A 19,033-nucleotide genomic window follows, 5' to 3' on the forward strand; every position below is an offset into this window, starting at 1 on the left:
GTCCAAATCCCAGTATTGCCAGAGTGATAGTCGCTACTTAGTAAGAGCTATGGAAGGGCAAATCAGTCAAGGCTGGATGTCTAGGCAGGGATAACCAACGGTGTCAGAACAGTATAGAGCCAAGTTCCATGTCTGTTTCCTTATAGTGTGCCTAATACCTCTTAGAATATTTGGAAATAATGCCACAGTCACTTGTATCCATATTGCTTCATAGTGGTCCTGTCCTTAGTGAGGGGAGATAAAAGATGTTTAATGAGGACCCACTATGTGCTGGGCACTGAGCTTGGAATTGACATGCTTCACAGAATGGAAACTAAAAGGAATTAGTATATCTAGGACCTGAGCTCAAGAGCCTACATGGTCAGAGCCAACTGACCAGCTTATTTTTGAGCAATAAGTTAGGGTCCTCTGAGATGAAGATGAGAGATGCTGACTAGACAAGGAGTGCAGATTTGGACCACTTCCATTCTAGCATCAGACTGTGCAAAGTGGCATGAGTACCATTCCGGCACCTGCTGCTTCAGACAAACAAACTCACCCCCCCTACATGCTGCAAGAAGGGAGCAGACCACCCAGACCTCCTCCCTTTGGGCACACTGCTGCCGCTGAGATGCCTGGACATGAGCAGGGTGAAGGCCTGGGATCCAGCAGGTGAGATTGCTCTGCTTCTGTACACAGCACCCTGCCCAGCTCACACCACCCAGCCCTGCACAGTCACTTAGTATGGAAATGAGGCAGTCTTCCTTTCAGAACCCATCGTGTTTTCAATAAATATCACTATTTGCAAGATGTGCTGTGGGCTTCACGGCTGCACCTCCAGATCAGTGAAATTGCTGTAATGAAAGCAGAGCTCGTGCGAGCGCATCCAGTGACCACAGCCACCTCACTCAATGCAATTCTTGATGGCACTTAACGGCCCTTCCCCGCCAAGAGCTGCTTGCTAAATGTCATAGTTTATACCCAGCTCAGCTCTTTCCTGGTTCTTCCATGTTCTGAATCGCAGGCATGTTATATACAGAGAACCCGAGGTCTAATTCCATGTCTTTTTCTCTGCAGGACAATTCCTGATATTAATAGGAGCTGTGGAAACTGGGTGTATTTCTTAACTTAAACAGGATATTCCTGATATATCCCAGAGCTGTGGTTGTGGAATGGGACACAGAATTGTATTCACAACAGACCTGGAAAACCCTGGAGAGTTGTCCTTCCAAGCAGAGAAATAGCAGCATTCAATTTGCTTTCAGGCAAGTATTAGATCTTCTTGAATTTTTCAGGTCTGGGTGATTCTAAGAAATGAGCCTTACACTGACTCATTGGAGCATTGTTTGCAAGCCAGCACTGTTTTCATTTGTAGAGGTGTGAGTAAAGATGGCTCGGCAGACCTGAGATATTTCATTGTCTGGGAGCTCTGTTTGAGTTTTCTACAAAAACCTTTGGGCCTCCTCCACTGTCAAAATGACACATTTCACCCCAATGGGGCATTCTGTGACAGGAAGAAAGAGAGCCTAAAGGCTCCCCTGGCTCTTGAATAGTTACACTACTATCCTTAGACCACAGAATTCTAGGTGGTTCTGTCAACCTGTCACTTAGGGGGCTTCTGCTCTGCCCCGTGGGTTTTTAGGTGAGCTCTGAAGTGCAGTGGGACACAGGGCACTTGCCTTGGCACAAGAAGAATTTGGACTCTCCAACGCTGATTTCCCCTTGGCTAGGAACAATATCCACTTGCAGAGAAACTGAAAAAGACAAAATTCCAGTTCAAACACAGTGGAAATTTTGAGAACGGAATCCAGAGCTTTCATTCTAAACAGAGTTCTTCAGCTAACACAAGAAAAAGTGAAAGGTGGAGGTTGTTTGGGGTTTAAGAACTTGTCACCACACCATGATGCAGCCCAGACTACTCCCATATGGAATGGCTACTTCCTATCAGTAAGTACAGGGTCCCCTGGAAGATCTGGGTGACCTCTTCCTTAAATGTTTCTGACCCTTGAGAAGACTTATGATTTTTTGTTCCAAACTGCAATGTCTGGATTCACAGAAAACGCAGCCAAATAAGACCCTTTTGGATGTCAGCCTGAAGTGTCTCCAGGACTGTGTCAAGAACAGAAAGCCTGTCACTCCAGAGCTAAGCCCAGGGTTTCATGTCAATTCCCCATGCCACACGCTTAATCACTGCTGTAAAGATTCAAAGTGATCCTGAAGCAGCGGACACAAACAAATACCCACCTTACAACACGCCTGTCTCTGTGACAGGAAATAGAATCAAACATCATCACCCCAATTTGTCAGACACTCTTCTGAAATCCTGTAGTCTGTGCCCTGCAGAATTCCCTGTATCCCTTGGCTACTTTCCCTGAATTTTTATTTCATTGTCCATATGGTCTGTAGCTCCACTGCACTGATAAGAAAATACATGGTACAGATCTCATCAATTTCTGTATTCTGTCTGCTCCTCATTTATCTGCTCAGAGCAGATAACCATTCCTCATAAAAAATAGTTTTAAGATAGAAAAAAATGTTTTATTCCTTTAAATTTAACTTCCTCTTGCCTCACCTCTTCTTAAGTAAATCTGAAAGCTGAACATTTGGTTCAATGCATGGAGCAACTTAAAGCCAATATGAAGGAAGGGCCTGAACAAAAAATAGGCTGGGTCAGAGAGACTCACTGAGCTCTTCCTTCCAACAACCATTTTCTGTTCACAGTAGGATGAGGGAAAGCTCGTTGCCATGGCGACCGGCTTGCAGGCAGCACTGCGCAGCTGCAGCTTTGGGTCTGCGCTCATGTGATGAAGAGACCACAGTTGTTCTCAGCAGAATACAGGGATCAAAGGGCCTGCCTGGGGCTGGGAAAGGAGTGCATGCGGGCATCAGATCATTGGAGGTGCAATCGTTCTAACCGCCCCCCCTAAAAGACAAAACAGGTCACAGAGAAATCCAGCAGAGGCTGTAGAGAGATGATGGGGTGGAGTCAGGGATGGAAAAGGAAAGAACCAGGGAAAGGGGAAGGAGTGGGGCAGAGGTTAGAGCAGGGGACAAGATTGAGCTCTCTTCTGTGGATAAAAGAGAGCTCAGCCACTTCCAAAAGCTGAACTGCAAGAAATATCACAGTAATCTAGGGCAGGCTTGTAACTTCACCCCATTTGTTCTTGATTAGCCATTTGGTGTTCAGGACTGAGTTCTTCCCCGAGAACAGTAACAGGTCTTCCCTCACCTTTCCTGACAGTAGCCCATGGTACCCAAGGCTGAGCTGGGACACGATGCTGCCAGAGCTACTGAGAACTTGGTTCAAATGACACTGGCCATGGCTGCATCCCATCATTCCTTCCCAGGTGGAGTTAGGTGCTTCTTAGCTCCACACTGTGAGCTAAGGGGTTTCAGACATCACCCTGGCCTGCCTCCTCACTTTCCAGATGAGGAAGAATGGTGACGTGACTTTCCCTTCAGGCAAGAGCTCTTTGAGCTACGCATGTGCTGAAGATATCGCAGTTGTGCTCAGTTGAATACAGGGATCAAAGGGCCTCTTTGTAGAGGGTAAGCTGTTTCCATTCAGTGTAAGGAACAACCCATTCCTTAATGAGCAAAGCAAGCCAGCACTGACAAGGTCTCATGATACCCTCGGGAACCTGGAGCCTTACAGAGAGGGCTACAGGCCAGCACTGTCCATCTTAAGGCCAACCAGGGCCTCTTGTACTGCTGTCCATGGCTCACAGTCTACGGGAAGGAAGGGCCTAGGAAGCCTAGAAGCTGTGTCTGTGCCATCCCTCACCTGAGTAATGATCCTTTCTGGAGTTTACAGGGCATTCTTTAGAGAATTAGAGGCGTATTTCTGCCTGGAAAGTTCACTGGCCCATATGTTCAGCATTAACTGCCAGCTTCAACATATGGATCCTGTTATTCTGGTAGAGACTTCACTGCTTTGAGAAGGATATTCTTATCCTAAGTGAAAAAACAGCCTTGATTTTTTTTTTAAAGCTCTTTTCAAAAAGAACATGACTCTCCAGGGGCCGCCAGGCTGAAGACTGTTCATCCCCAAATGTGTCCAGGATCTATCTATGGGCCGTGGAGAGAAATGAGAAAGGAAAATTTCAAAGGAATTCCCAGCTTAGCGGGATCCCACGCACACATTTATCACCACAGAAGTTTAAAAAAAAAGAGGTCTTCCACTGAGACTCCTACCTTTTGCACACATGGAAAAGAGCGATTCCTCCCTCAAAAACCAGACAAGGCTGGGTTAGAGGCTTTGCAAATAATGCTGAGATGTTTTCAACTGCAGCACAAGGGTTGATTATTCTTTTGCAAATGCAAAATCTTGAAATATTATTAGGTTAGGAAGTTAAACTTTGCTCCAAAACTAAACTCCTTCCCTTCACTGCTTACTTTTCCCCTTCACTTCCCTCTGATCGCTTTCATGGTTCCCAATAAAAATGCCTGCGTCAGGTTTCACCTTCCTTTAGTTATATGTGTGTGTGAAATTTTCTATGCATAATGCATACCTTTGAAGAAACTTATGAAAATATTTCTCCCAAATAAAGTATTTCATCTTCTGCTTTCCATCAACTTTCTCTGCATAAACACTCATCTCAGCTGCATCCAAAGATCCATGCTTAGACTTGGATATTTGGACCTGGGTAAGCCCCTGGGGCAAGACTAACATCATCCAGCAATTTCCCTGGCCCCTTCTCAGGACTCACTGCCCCCAATCCCCTCCCCACCTCTACAGCCAGTTCACACTATCCATTTACAAAACATGCTTCATCATTGCATTTCACCTCACAATAGTTTCTGAGAGAGAAAAAGGCTGGGTATACTGTCTTCATTTTACAGAAGAAGAAACCAAGGCACAGAAAAATGAAACAACTCATTGAGGGTTACTCAGCTAATGTGTAACCAAACCAAGAAGGAAAGTCATCTGATGCTAAGGCTCCAGCTCCTCCCCCTCCATGCTCCATCTTCTACCAACCCTTCTGTAGGCTCTCAATGGGTTTATTATAACCTATGAGCTGTCATTTGCTGTCTTTCCAAATTGTGCGCTAGAAATCACTGAGCCTTTGTACAAAAATCTTACAATCAAGTTTCTGACATCATTTCTCTCCTGGTTAATTGTAATTGGCCTCAAGGTAACACCCACGCACAGGAAATCAATGTGAGTCAATGCCCTGTATAGCTATCCTTATCTCACCTAGCAAAAACCCTTGTTCCTTCCTATTATTGCTTATGCTCTCTCTACAACAAAATTAGAAATAAGGGCAAAATAGTTTCTGCTGGGTATTGAGGGGGTGGGGAGGAGAGGGAGGGGGCGGAGTGGGTGGTAAGGGAGGGGGTGGGGGCAGGGGGGAGAAATGACCCAAGCCTTGTATGCACATATGAATAATAAAAGAAAAAAATTGTAATTGGCCTCTTTGCGCACAATTGGTGATAACATTATAACTCCCATTTTACAGATGGAGAAGTGAAGGCTCAAGGCCTCCAGGTCAAAATTCAAACCCAGGTTGAATGGAGTCCAAAGCCCAAGCCATTTCTCTCACACCATTCTTACCTTTACAGAAAAAAGCTTCTGTTTTTTGAGAACTGAATGATCTCTCTCTCATGTCTCAGTTAAAAAAAAAAATAGCCCCATGGAAGGAAAATGTCTTCAGTTAAAAGTCTTTTTTTTTTTTTTAATTGATGAATGTTCTGAAAGAAACGCCAACTCTTTCAGCAAATAGCTTCAGGTGTAGACATAAGTTTTATAACTCCTAACTCCCTGGCAGAAGTAGGCTATACAGTCTTAGTTGCTAAAGAAATGTGAGTTAAAATTTTAGTTCATAGTGGATGCCAAGGTACTTATCAGAAGAGGTGGGAATCTTGTTAAGGCAAAGCAACAGAGAAGAATTATTCTGATTTCAAAAGGGAGTTGTTCATAGATTTCACTTAAATCAGCAACTTCTTGAGTGTCTAATTTTACTGGTTTTCTTTTCAGATTCTAATGTGCTTGAGGGGATAGAGCTCAGAGTCAAAGTGAACTGAGGTCTCTCCTGTGGCTAATTGGGAATACTTTCATGTTCAAAAGTTATGAAGACATTCACTGTCAAATGCACACCTGGGGAAGGTGCCCTGGCCACTAACTTAAATGGGCAAACAACAAAGGCTTACTCTGCTCAGTGAGTATGCATGAGATAAGAGAATTTTCTAGGACCTACTAACTAATGGCTGAGACTTTTGGGAAAGACATCAAATTGTATCTCTCTGTTTATTTTGTTGGCTATTGTTTTAGACGTGAGACTTCAATATACACAGCAGCTTAAATGGAGAGTTGTGGTCAAAATATTACCGAGTGCTAAAGTCTCTTTGGGGTGGCCATACCTGTGGGACATCTAGATGGGCATAAGAACCCAGGCACCCTCACTTTCTTGCGACATTTTGCTGTTACAATTAACAAAGTATTTGGGGAAAATAAATGGCCCTTTGGCTGCTAAACTGCCAAACTCAACAAAAGGAAAACAGAATCTAATGTGACTGTCAGTACTGAGGAGCAGTTAAGGCCTGGGACTAAACCTGACTGCTTGAATTTGAAGCTTAGCTTTACCACATATTAGCTGTGATGTTGGTCAATTTACTTAACTTCCCAGTGCCTCCTCTGCTATTTTGTGCTTCCATTATTGTTTTTTGGGAGAATTAAACAGCAGTGCTCTAGATAAGTCACTTCATCTCAACTCCACTATTCTCATCTGTAAAATGGGGATGATAATAAAATTGAAGCCATGTGGCTGGACTGTCACAAGAGTCAAACAGTCAGAAGAGGGTTGTGGTTAAGAACTCAGGACCTGGAATCAGAGAGACCTGGATCCAAATTCTGACACATAATAACAGTTGTCTAGGGAAACTTAGAGCCTGTGCTGCTCATCGGTACGTGAACATCATGACTCTATAGATCACAAAGGGATTCTGAAATGATTTAGAAAGGTAATATATATAATGCTGAATTTACACACACACACACACAATCTCAAACAAATAAAATTCCCATTAATGCTTGTAACAGCAGGAATGAGATAGTAGCAACTTCTTGTATACTACGAGGCTCAACTTTTCCAAAATCTGTTAAAGGGATGTGTGTGTGTTTGTGTGTATGTACAGATACATCCACTGAAAGCTTATACAATGTGTGTGCATTAATTAGAATAATGCAACATATTAGATTGATATTGCTGCAAGAAGTAGCTAGACATAAGTAAACTTATCTCATTTGGTGGAAGAAAGATGAATAAATTGTTAGTGATGTCAGAGGGGTCTCACCCACACTTGCCTTGTGAGTCCTACAACTGTAGCTTTGAGCTACTGTTAATTGCAGCTGCATAGGAGAAAATGAAGTAAACCCAAAAGTTAGATACCATTTTAAAGAGACTACAAAAGTGTTTTTAGTTTGGTACAGTGGCTCAAAGCTATAATCCCAGTTACTCAGGAAGCAGAGATGGGGAAGATTGTGGTTCAAGGCCAGTCTGGGTCAAAAAAAGGTTAAAGAAATGCATTCCAACAAATAAACTGGGCATGTTGGTACCCACCTTTAATCCCAACCATGTGACAGTCATAGGTAAGAGAAGCTCTGTTAGAGGTCAGTCCTGGACAAAAATGTGAGACCCTAGCTGAAAAATAACTAAAGTATAAAGGGCTGAAAGAGTGGCTCAAGTGGTAGAGTGCTTGCCTAGCAAGTGCTAGGCCCTGAGTTCAAACCCCAATACTTCTAATAAATAAATAAAAGTAAAATGGATGTTCATACAAATTTTGGCTTCCAGTTCTGTATATAATGACATAAGCACGGAAGACCACATTCTCATCGCCACTGAAGCTCCCTCATGGCTTGGAGCTGGCTCACAGCAGAACTGACATCATTTAGAAGTCACATGGGGGCTGTTACACTTTAGCCAGCTGGGGTCCCATCTATAAAAATTCCAAGGATTCTATCTAATTCCATTTAAAACTGAATTCCCAGACATAATATCATTAGGTTTCCAAGTCAACAGAAATAAGTTGATAACCTAACCAACAGGAGGGTCTCTGGGTGAAGTCCAAAGAGCATCATGGCTTCCCCAAGACATAAGACAAGCTGGAGAGTGAGGAGAACTTCATGGAGGCCGAGGTCCCCTCTGGCTTTGCACATGCGCACATAGCTGATGTGTGAAAGCAAGATGTGAAATCAGAGAAGGGATGGATGACTCTTGATGGTAGTGGTGGGTTCATTTTTAAGTCATTAAAATGGAAAAACCAGGGTTTCCGAGGATAAAGACAAGCCGTCCAGACAAATTTCAGGTGGTAAACCAAATTCACTTGGACGAGACACTTAGTTCTTTGCACTCATATACTAAGCAAACTTCCCCAAATCTACCATTTAAATGAATTTACCCAAACTGGGCAATGTTGCATACACAAACAAATTCGACTAGTGGTCCTGGTGAAAATTCCCTCTCACCTCACTAATTCCATGACTCTCCAAACTGAGGGATGGAGGCAATATCAGGAAAGTGACCGTGGCTTCAGAGTTTTTCAGCATCCTGTGCAATGTGTTATTATTGCATTGTAATGAGGAAGAAAAATATAGAGTATCACTGCACAACTGAGACCTAGATGATTAGTCAGAAATGACATAATAAAAATGCTAACAGGATAGAATATTCTGTAAATATTCAAATAGATAGCCGAACAGCAGAAGTAAACCTTCTGGAGGCAAGGGTTTCTGTTTCTTAGTGTAAGAAATTATATGAGCTGCGGCAAATCAGCCACAATTGGCCATTGGCTCTGTTCCATGGGTCCGACTTCAAATCAGAACACAAAGCCAAGCCAGATAACAGCCTTAGCCCTCTTGGCCTCCTGAGTTTGTTGGGTCAAATTACCATTTTATTAAGTATAATTCTAAAAATCAATGGTTTCATTTTATTGAAAAAAGTCAAGAGCTGGAAATCATGGTTGTTGCTCTCCAAACCACCTGGCAGCTAGAAAACATGACCAATTCATATCCCGTACTATCTTGTACTTCTGGGTATAGAGCAAGAAAATCTACACATAGGTCAATCTGCTCAGAAGTAGCAGAAATATGCTGTTTCCAGGCCCTCACTCCCTGTGCAATCCCCATCTCCAAGAAGGTGCAGGTCCTTGCTAGAGCATCTTTGGAGCATCTTTGGAGCACCTTTGAGTCTTTGATGGGCAGGGACATGAGCATACAAGATGAGTTCTAGACCACCGCCCCAAAGCCAGCACACCGCCAGGGAAGAACCCAGCCTGCCCGATGAAAAGGAGTGTGTTAGCTCTTTTGAAAAGACCCTTACAAAAGAAGACGCATTCAAGGTTTTGCTGGTTTTGTTTTTGCCAAAGCAGCACAAAGTCAGAAGTATCTCTGTAAAACCTCTAAAGGGCCAGCTTCCAGACTGGCGTTAGTCCGGTCTGCTTTAGTGATCAACAGGTGAAAGCAGGAATGTTCTGGTGTCCCTATTTATAACATGGTTTCTCAGTTTCTGCTACATTAGTTCAGGCCAGGATTGGACAGCCATTTAATACCAAAGAATGCTGAGCTGGAAAGAACGTGATGTATCATCTCCGGCTTCTTCATTTTACCCATGGGAACACGAGGAGCAGAGACCTAGGGATCCCTGCAGCAAAGGACAGAAGCCCTGGGGTTGGCCTCACATGTTGACTCCTGACCTAGGGCTGCTTCTTGTTTCTATGAGTTGTTTTTTGGATGTATCTTCAGTAGCTATTTCTGTTTTTCCTTTGCTTGGTTTGTCCTAGTCTCAATCTCCAAAAGAGAGCAGTCATCAGGTGGGGACAATCACTGCCTAAGCTCAGCTAAATAGGCTGGACAAATGGCGTGTGTTCGAGTCCTGTGGCGAGCTGATTAAGCTGTCCAATGTGTCCGACACCAGGGGTACTTGTTAACTGAAGCTCTCTGGCTCTTTGTTCCCTTTTCAGACCACCTTTCCTGTTCTTTCCTTTTCTAGGCAGACCCTGACAGTATCCCAGGACTTTGCATGAAGCTGAATTACTGAAATGTACTGTAAGGACAAAAATAGGTGTTTGGACCTCAGCTAAGGTTCTCCAGATAAACAAAGTACAATCCATCAATCTGCCTTGATAAGGTAGGGTTTCTTGGTAAATTGCTGGATGCTACCTGATGGCATCCAGGATGACTCTGACAATACAGTCTTAGGTAGCTCTCCCCAAGCCTTGCCTTGATAAAATGACTCATCGGAGTTCTTTTCTTCCAGCTATAAAAAGGTACCGATACAAAGTGAATCGTCTCCTTTTCTCCCCAAAGCCTCTGCTAACGTAGCAAGAAGCTGGAATTATATCTTTCAGTATTTGTCCAGCTGTTATTTGCAGATGTTGGATGCTTTACACTCAGAAAATAGAAATTCAGAGAATGCTAGCATGCAAGTTCAGCCTGAGAATTTTAGATACTACTCATGTCTTTCACAAATGTCCTTATGTGTTGATAGCTTTAAGCACATCTGGGCTATTGAAGATACAAAGCTTACAATTTCTCCAACAACCAGTGCAGAGAATTGCTAAATTTGGTTTTCGTCAAGTGAAAAACTCCACACTCTCAAAGATACATATGAGATTACTATGTGTCAGGTACTGTATTTAGCAATTAATTCCCATAAAAATCTCCTAAGATTGGTATCATTATTATCCAATTTGACAAATGAAGCAACTGAGGAATCAAAAGATTAAGTATGAGCACAAAGTTGTACATGGTAGAGCCAAGTTTGAATCCAGGAAGATCCAGCTCTCCGGTCCTTGCTCTTAAGGATATATTTATATAGAGTCAGTCTCTTTTCTGCTGGGTGAACTGGCAAGCAGCGACCTACACTGGCTGAGCCCTGGGATATACTGAACAGGAGCTGGAAATAAGTTGTTGGGATTCTGAACTCAGCAGGCCCCTCTCTTCACCCTGCAGATCTTCCCATCCCTCCCTCTCTCCTCATCACTTACCATCTCCAGTGATGCCTGTCTGCCCTGCTGCTACGGCTCCATACTCAACACCAGTGGCAGCCACTGACAGGCACAGGATCAGAGGAGTTGGATTTTCCCCTTTATGGTTACCCCGATCCCCCAGTTAGGGTTCTGGATAAGCCATACCTTCCCTATTAGGATGTTGATATCGAAATTATTCTGTGATGATAAGTAAATTGTGACCACCACTGCAGGGCATGCATTTGAAAGGGATTAGACATGCCACTTCACTTGTGCATCTCCAAACAGCATCCTCCTGAAGAGGCCATCTGTGGAGTGCCAGTGCTACAAGGACTCGTCTGAAATCACAGTCTTTTCTACTGGGTGAAGACCCCACTCCCAACTCCCACAGTCACTGTCACCCTCAATGAGACAGTGCTTGACCTGTGACATCATATCTAGAGCTAAGGTCTAACATTTTTTGAAGGGGATAGAACAGAAGAAAACCCAACCATTTAAATAATTAGTTTTCCAAATAGCATACCTGCTACTCTGGGACAGGCTATTCTGGGAAATGCTGCTTTCTAGAGTTAGGGAACCAGTAAGAACTTGGTACCTGGGACTCACGGCTGTCCATCAGCAATCAGAGTAAGAGGTGACATTGCCACATCCTTATCATCATGGCTTCTTGGGAACTTGTAAACCAAGGTGGCCACAACCCAAGATGGGAAGGGAGAAGGTAGAGGAGAAGGGGCTGCAGCAGACGGAGGACGTGAGATGGTACAGCACATCTGAAGTGTGTCTCCATTCAGTGGGTCTGTGGTATTTCATCTGCCAACACTAGGATCCATCCATCTTCAGAATTACCCATAACAATACTTTCTGATTCTCAATTAAAAGTCCTCTGGCTGCACTTACAGTCTCCTTCTGTGTCCACAGTGTGATTTCAGAGACCCCGAAGAGCTCCACAGCCCTCCCCACACTAGGCTGGTTCCTGACACTCCATCTTCATCCTTGACACTTTTACCTCATGATTTATATGCTTAATAAGAGCAAGGGCCTCTGGCTGCTCTCAAGGTTGCTAGCAATCTTTAATGAATCCAAGGTTTGGGCAGGGTATGTTGGGAGGGTTACGGAAATGTCCATTGGGTAGGAAAGAAGAGGCTGAAAAACACAAACAAATACACTGACCTAATAGCTGGGACCTCCCCTTGTGCTAATTATGTTTTATTTCTACCTTAGAACTGCTAAAAGTCTTAAAAATTGAGCATGGAATGTGATCTTTATATCCATTATAGTTTTTTCTTATTTTTTTTAATGTAAGCAACCATGATTAAGTTTGTCACTATTTACTTAGCTCCTCCCTCCTCCAGTCCACAGCAAACTGTCCTTGACCCACTCACTGTGCTGATGGAACATGAAGGAGAGCTTTTAAACCCCAGTGTGTGGAATCAAAGGCAGGAACATTAAAGACAGGCCCTCATGTACCATGGCGTCACGTGCTTTGATGTTCAAGATCTGAAATCTGAGGGGATCACAAGTTAAGTAGGTGAAGCTCATACAGGATAATGTTTTGTGTTGAGAAGTTTCATTTTCATATATCACCATGAGAAACTTCCAACCAAACTCCATGCTGGACATCCCTAGGAACTCAGACAGCCCCTACTGTCACCTTGCTGCCTTGGAAGCAGCCGTACACCTGTCTCTTCTCAGGATGGCTACACTGTCTTCCTGGGGTGACTAGACAGCTCCCTTTGAAGTGTGGTTTCTAGTCTGTGATAATAATTGATGGGGACAAAATGGGTCACAGATTTTGTGTGGACTGGGGTCTCTGCCTGTCTTTTGTGTAATGACATCCCTACCTTTGCTCCCTACAACCACCTGTCCCCAAACTCCACAGTTCCCAGGATCAGCCTCTGATCACATGCCACATACCAATGTTTTGGCTAATGGGGACCCACACTTATGACGGTGGTCCCCTAAGGTAGCAATGGAGCTGGGAATTATTTCTATTGTCTGGTGACATGGTAACCCAATTCATTGCATGTTTGTGGTGCTGCCTTGTGTCAAGACACTTACCACACTGCCAGCTCCAAAAAGTCTAGCAGATACCATTATGTACAGAACATAGTACTTGATGATAAATGACTATGCTACTGGTTTTTGTATGTAGTATACTATACTTTTTCCATTATTTTACAATGTACTTCTACCTATGAAAAAGAAAGGCGACTGTAAAGCAATGTGTCATGTTACGATGGCAACAGCTGCAAATTTCTCATGCTTGCTGGAAGCAACCGAGAGACTGACCTATGCCATTTAAATTTGCATTAGTGTACTCTTTGATTCCTCCCCAACAATCAAATCTGCTAACAATACATTTCTCAAAATGTGCCTCCTTCTTTAAGTGATACATAACTGTACTTCTATAAGACTGACAGATAGCTGGGCTGTGGTTCATGCCTATAATCTTAGCTATGCAAGAGGCTGAGATCGGGAGGATCACAGTTTGAGGCCAGTGTGGACAAAAAGTTCACAAGACTCCATCTCAACCAGTGCAGTCGTGCTTACCTGTCACCCCAGCTATAGCAAGAAGTATAAAATAGAAAGATCATGGTCCAGACTATCCTGGGCAAAAAGCAAGACTCTATCTCTTTTAGAGCTAGTTGGGCAGGAGGCTTGACTCAAGTGGGAGAGTCCCTGCCTAGCAAATGTGAGACCCTGAGTTCAAACCCCAGTACTGCCAAAAGAAAGAAAGAAAAAAGAAAAAGTACAAGAAAGAAAGAAAGAAAGAAGGAGACAAACAGAGCTCTTCACACAAAAAAGCAGCAACAGCAACCCACTTTGGACAAAAAGAAAAAGCACATAAGAATATCTAGCCCTATTCATACAGTATCCCTGATTTTATAACAAGGCAAGCTGCCTTTATTTCTATAAACAAGTCATAGTTGCCAGCATCACTATTTGGCCTTTAACGATGTCAGTATCTTACAGAAAGCTATTAAACAGTAACAACCTGACAACCTGGTCTACTAAAGAACCAGAATTGCTGGAATAAATAGCTAGAGAAAAAAGAGTGGACAATCCCAGATGCAGTCCTTAAATCCTCTCTGGGACCATGAATCTGCCTTGGAATCTCAGCCTGCTCTCCAGCAAGCTAGATACAACATCCTACTCCTTCTTTTCAGCATGAGGTGTACACATAACTTTACATTTCGTGCAGCATTTCTCACTGAATCCATTCATTCAGGCAAGTTGATGCATGTCAAATAGCCTACATAGATACTGCCAACACACACACTAAGACCCCCAGTCTGCACCATGTCAGTTTCCAAAGTCACTGCACTTTGAGTTATGTGTCTGATTCCTAAGTGAGAAGAGGGGAGGAGAAAGCCCAAGCAAGTTTCCTCCAAAAACTGCCAGGTAAATCTGAAAGTTGAAAAATAAAACAAACAAAAAACCAAAAACAAGGTCCAGGAACAGTGTGGCTCTGGGCTGTAATCCCAGCTACTTGGAGGCAGGGATTGGGAGGATCCCAGTTCAAGGTCAGCCTATGCAAAAGAAAGCAAGTCTCCCATTTCAACCAATAAAAAGCTGAGTGTGGTGGTGTACATCTGTCACTCTCTCTATGTAAGAGGCATAAATGGGAGAATCACAGTCTAGGCTGGCTTGGCCAAAAAGGTGAGACCCTATTTGAAAAGTAACTAATGTAAAAAGAGCTGGAGGTGTGGCTCAAAGTGGTAGAGCTCCAACCTAGCAAGTGTGATGCCCTAAATTCATACCCAGTACTGCCAAAAAACAAATTACCCAACCAAACCAAAACTCCCCAAAGAAATCCAAACAACCACCATTCATGGCTTCTTACCCTCTGTGTCCTGTACTTTCCCCCTGAACCCTTGGGAGCAAGGCTATTGAATGTCCAAAATGGGTTGACGTCTAGAGTTGGCCCATGTCTTGGACCAAAAAGATATGGGTCACAAGAGAGAATGGTATCAAAAGGGAGAATGGCCCAGAGATCAGAGAATGAAGTCAAGAGTCCAAGTCTACAGCAAAATGTGCTATAGTTTAACCTATTTTTGCTTCTTAGTAAAAGGCCTCAGAGACAAGCTTCCTCTCACATCAGGGAACTCCCTAGATACCGGCTGCCAGAGATGAACTTACCAAGTTGGGACAGGTGTGAGAGAGAGAGAGAGAGAGAGAGAGAGAGAGAGAGAGAGAGAGAGAGAGAGAGAGCTAAGTCCTGTAATTGAGAAGGAAAATATCATTAGTGTGAAGAAAAGAGATGAAACTTACTGCTAATATATATGTTAGTGTAATGTGACTGGTGGCCACTAAGGACCCTTAGTTAGAAGCCATCCTTTATTGTGCTGCTTCTCCTAGCTTTCCAGAAACCACCAACTGAGATATCAGCTCCACCCTGTGCTATGAATTCTCCTTACTCCTCCCTCCTGTAGTAGGCTCTGGACTCTTGAGTTTGACATCAGTCCCACAGCGACACCTCAACTCCATTGACCCAGCATGCTGGCACACAGACTGAACAGAAACTGGTGTTCCCATAAGGAACTCAAAAGGCAGCATTGCTAGACTACCAGAAGCTATCTGTTATTCTAACCAATCAAAATCTGGCCAAGGATTCTCTAAGACCATAAACCTATAGCAGGTAGGGATTTGAAGAAGGGCAAGTCTTCCTTTGTGCCTCGATCGAGTTACCTTGTGCCTCTATCTCTGCCTTTACTTTGTCCTAATCTGGTGTATTCACATCTGTTTAAATGACAGAACTCAAGGACCGAGTCTTTGCTTCTCCAAGGCCCAGCATAATGTCTGGGCATGTAGATGCCTTAAAAGATAGCTGCTGAATTAATTTTGTTCATTTTGTGAAAACTGTTTAGAGAATCACACCAGACTGATGGTTTCCAGATGCAGGAGTGAAAACCTTAGACCAATATCACATTATCTGTTCAGGAATGACTTGGAGACTTTGTTAAAAGTAGATTTCCTTTCCATACCCCTGAAGATTCCAATGCAGTACCTCTGCATTTGGAGCCTCTTGATTCTGGTTTTAAAATGCTGGTGATTTTGATATGCAGCCAGGTTAGGGATCATTGGTTTAGTCAATGACTTGCTTGGGAAACTGATAAATTGCAAACATCAAACCAAGTTAAACTCTTCAAGTCCCTACCTGAGATTATTTGCACAATTATTCTTATGTTGCCCTGCTTCCTTTGCCATTTATCATATTAAGCAATGTGATGTAGCTTTGCAGGAACTCCAACTTCATGCATTTGTTTTCAAGATTGTCACAGCAGCGTTTTAGGAAGTATAAACCACCACTCAAGGCCAATTGTGATGGTTAATCTTATATCAGCTTGCCTGGGCCAGGGAGTATCCAGATGTTTGCTCAAACATTATTCTGAGTGTGTTTGCATGGGTGTTTCTGGGAAAGATGAGACTGTATAAAGCAGATTGCCCTTCCTGATATTGTGTAATATGGTAGTCTTCATCTAATTGGTTGAAGACCTGAAGAGAAAGAAAGGCTAAGTGAGAGGCCTCTCTCCCTCTCTCTCTCTCTCTCTCTCTCTCTCTCTCTCTCTCTCTGCTTTTGGACTGGGACATCAAGTTTTTTCCTGCTTTTAGACTTGGACTTGAACTGGAACTTCCACAATAGATTGTGTTCTTGGACTGTGACTCAGATTGGAGCTACATCATCAGTTCTCTTGGGTTTCCAGCTTGCTGACTTCAGATCTTGGAATTCCCAGCCCACGTAACCATGTAGGCAATTTCTTATAATAAATCTCTTTATTTATAAATATGCATATTTATATAATATACACACATACAGACATGCATACATATAAATGAATGAATGTATATATACACGTATGTATAATTATATATAGATACACACACAACTATATGTGTACATATATATGAATGCGTATGTATGTGTATCAGCTATTGGTTCTGTTTCTCTGGAGAACCAAGACCAGTATAATGAACACTGTATGCTTTTCTAAAAGTAGACATACTTTGCAGTCGAACTGGATGTAATGATAAAAGACAGGAAGTTACAACTGAGTACTAGTGACCTTAACACTGAATTTGACATCTTCGGTCCCCTTAGCCCAGGATGACAGCTTTATTCTACAAATGAAAGGTTTCAATAAGTGTCAGCTGATGCTTTGTTTAGCAGGTGAACCTGACACATTTCCTGTTATGAGCTGTATCCAAAGCTCCTACAGATGAATCTGCTGGTCACTAAATAGATGTGGTGTGAAGAATGTGTTCTGTAAGCTCTGTGGAGATCCTTGCTAATCATAAGAAAAAAGAAAGCCCAGGAGATGACAAGGCATCGGACCCTCTCTTCCTAAAATGAGACTCAGGGTTCTAAGATTTAAAAATCTTTGGCAATTCTGAATTAGTTACCAATCATAAAATGAGATGAATGACTAGCATAGTATCTTCAAAATGGAGGTAAAAAATTAAGTGGGGTGGGGAGGGGGTTGAGGGGGTGCAATGTAAATAATGTTCAATATAAGTCTAATCGGAATTGTCACTATGAATGCCCCCCTATATAATGACTATATCTTAATAAAAATTTATTTTAAAAAAGATACCCAGCACTAAATGGCAGACTTTTCAGTCTAGGAGGTTTTGTGTTCTATGGCATAAGGAACTACCTGCCTGGTACCTTTATTCTATTATACTGATGAATTTCACACAGACAGGAACATTAGCAGGATTCTCAATTCCCTGCTGAACCAGATAAAAGAAAACTTTCAATTGTTTTAAACAATGTCTAGCTGAATTCATCTTGCCTTCAAAGCTGCAAAATCCCAAGGACAAATAATCTTCTTCTATGTAAAAGATTGTTATTTATGCTTAATATCTCTGTATTTGTTCATTGATATCTTTTTCCTCCTCCCTATAACACATGTCTCATTTAAAAAGAAAAAGCCAGTTGGTGATTCATTAGCTCCTTCTTGAATGTACGAATTTGTAACAACTGCACAAGTCAGACATTTTTTCCACCAGAATTATAGATCTTTTTGACAATCAGTGCCAGCTACTCTGTGGCTTATTATGCCCACTACACATTGCCTGAGTATAAAAAATATAGAAGAAAGTGTATAAACATGTTTTCCTATAAATTATTTTTGTTTTCTCTATTTTAAACTGCAGCATACTCAGGACACTGATCCATAGGATCCAATCTAACACCATGTACACTAAGTGGGGATTTCACTTGCTTTCCAAGTGGCAGATGCACATGAACTCAGGGAAGCCTTTGCTGAGTTTAAATGTGAGTGGTGTCTCCCTAAGGTTCCTGTGTTAAAAGCTTGATCCTTGGGGCCCTGTTACAGATGCTGTGGGCCTTTAGGAGGTGAAGCCTAGAGGGAGGTCTTTAGGTCACTTGGGGGGTGTGTGCAGTCTCTTTTTCTTTCTTCCTCAGCTTCCTGGCTTAACATATGAGCACTTGCTCCAATAGGCACTTCTGCCATGATGTGCTGCCCTTAGCAGATGCCCAAACCCATGGGGCCACCCAATCTTGAACCTCCAGAACCATGAGCCAAAATAAACCTCTCTTTACTTTCTAAGTACCCTATGTCAGGTATTACATTACAGTGATAAAAAGCTGACTAATATAGCTCCCAACACACGAGGAGTTCTGGCTGGTAAAGTAATTTGTAGCTGAAATTTCTTCATTATAAAGTTGGGAATAGCATACTTAAGATATGACTCAAGTAGTAAATTGGAGGAAAAGAGGGAGTAAGAGAATCACACCAAGAAGCCAAATAATAAGCTACCTAGAGCAAGGTCAAGTCTTTTCTATAATCTCCAAGTGTCTCATACTTGGTTCTGTAACCCACCAGTTTCCAATAAATGCTCTCCACTGCCTAGCAGCAGCCCTTCTTTTATTTATATCTCATCTCTGGAGGTAAGTATTATTTCTTAAATCACCTGGAAAAAGAATGTATTCAGTGGAAATGCCTGTTACTATCCTAAAGAGTGAGACAGTGAGGTCCCATGGAAAGAGAACCATTGCACCTAGAGACCTGGATCCTGGTTTCTAGTATCTGCAAAATGAGGATAAAAGCAGAGGCAAAGAGTG

General features: G+C 42.6%; 1 protein-coding gene across 18 annotated transcripts in view; it reads right to left on the reverse strand.

Annotated features, from left to right (window-relative positions):
• The window catches only part of Ncam1 (neural cell adhesion molecule 1), a 295,788-nt gene that overhangs the window by 63,784 nt on the left and 212,971 nt on the right, over nucleotides 1-19,033 (reverse strand). For all 18 annotated transcript variants that reach the window (XM_074066718.1, XM_074066714.1, XM_074066717.1 and 15 more), the window contains exon 2: nucleotides 1,659-1,733. In XM_074066718.1, coding sequence (XP_073922819.1) covers nucleotides 1,659-1,733 — 75 coding nt within the window. The remainder of the gene's footprint in view (nucleotides 1-1,658; nucleotides 1,734-19,033) is intronic.

The sequence above is a fragment of the Castor canadensis genome, chromosome 2, assembly GCF_047511655.1.
Source record: "Castor canadensis chromosome 2, mCasCan1.hap1v2, whole genome shotgun sequence".
In the NCBI taxonomy this organism is placed as follows: domain Eukaryota; kingdom Metazoa; phylum Chordata; class Mammalia; order Rodentia; family Castoridae; genus Castor; species Castor canadensis.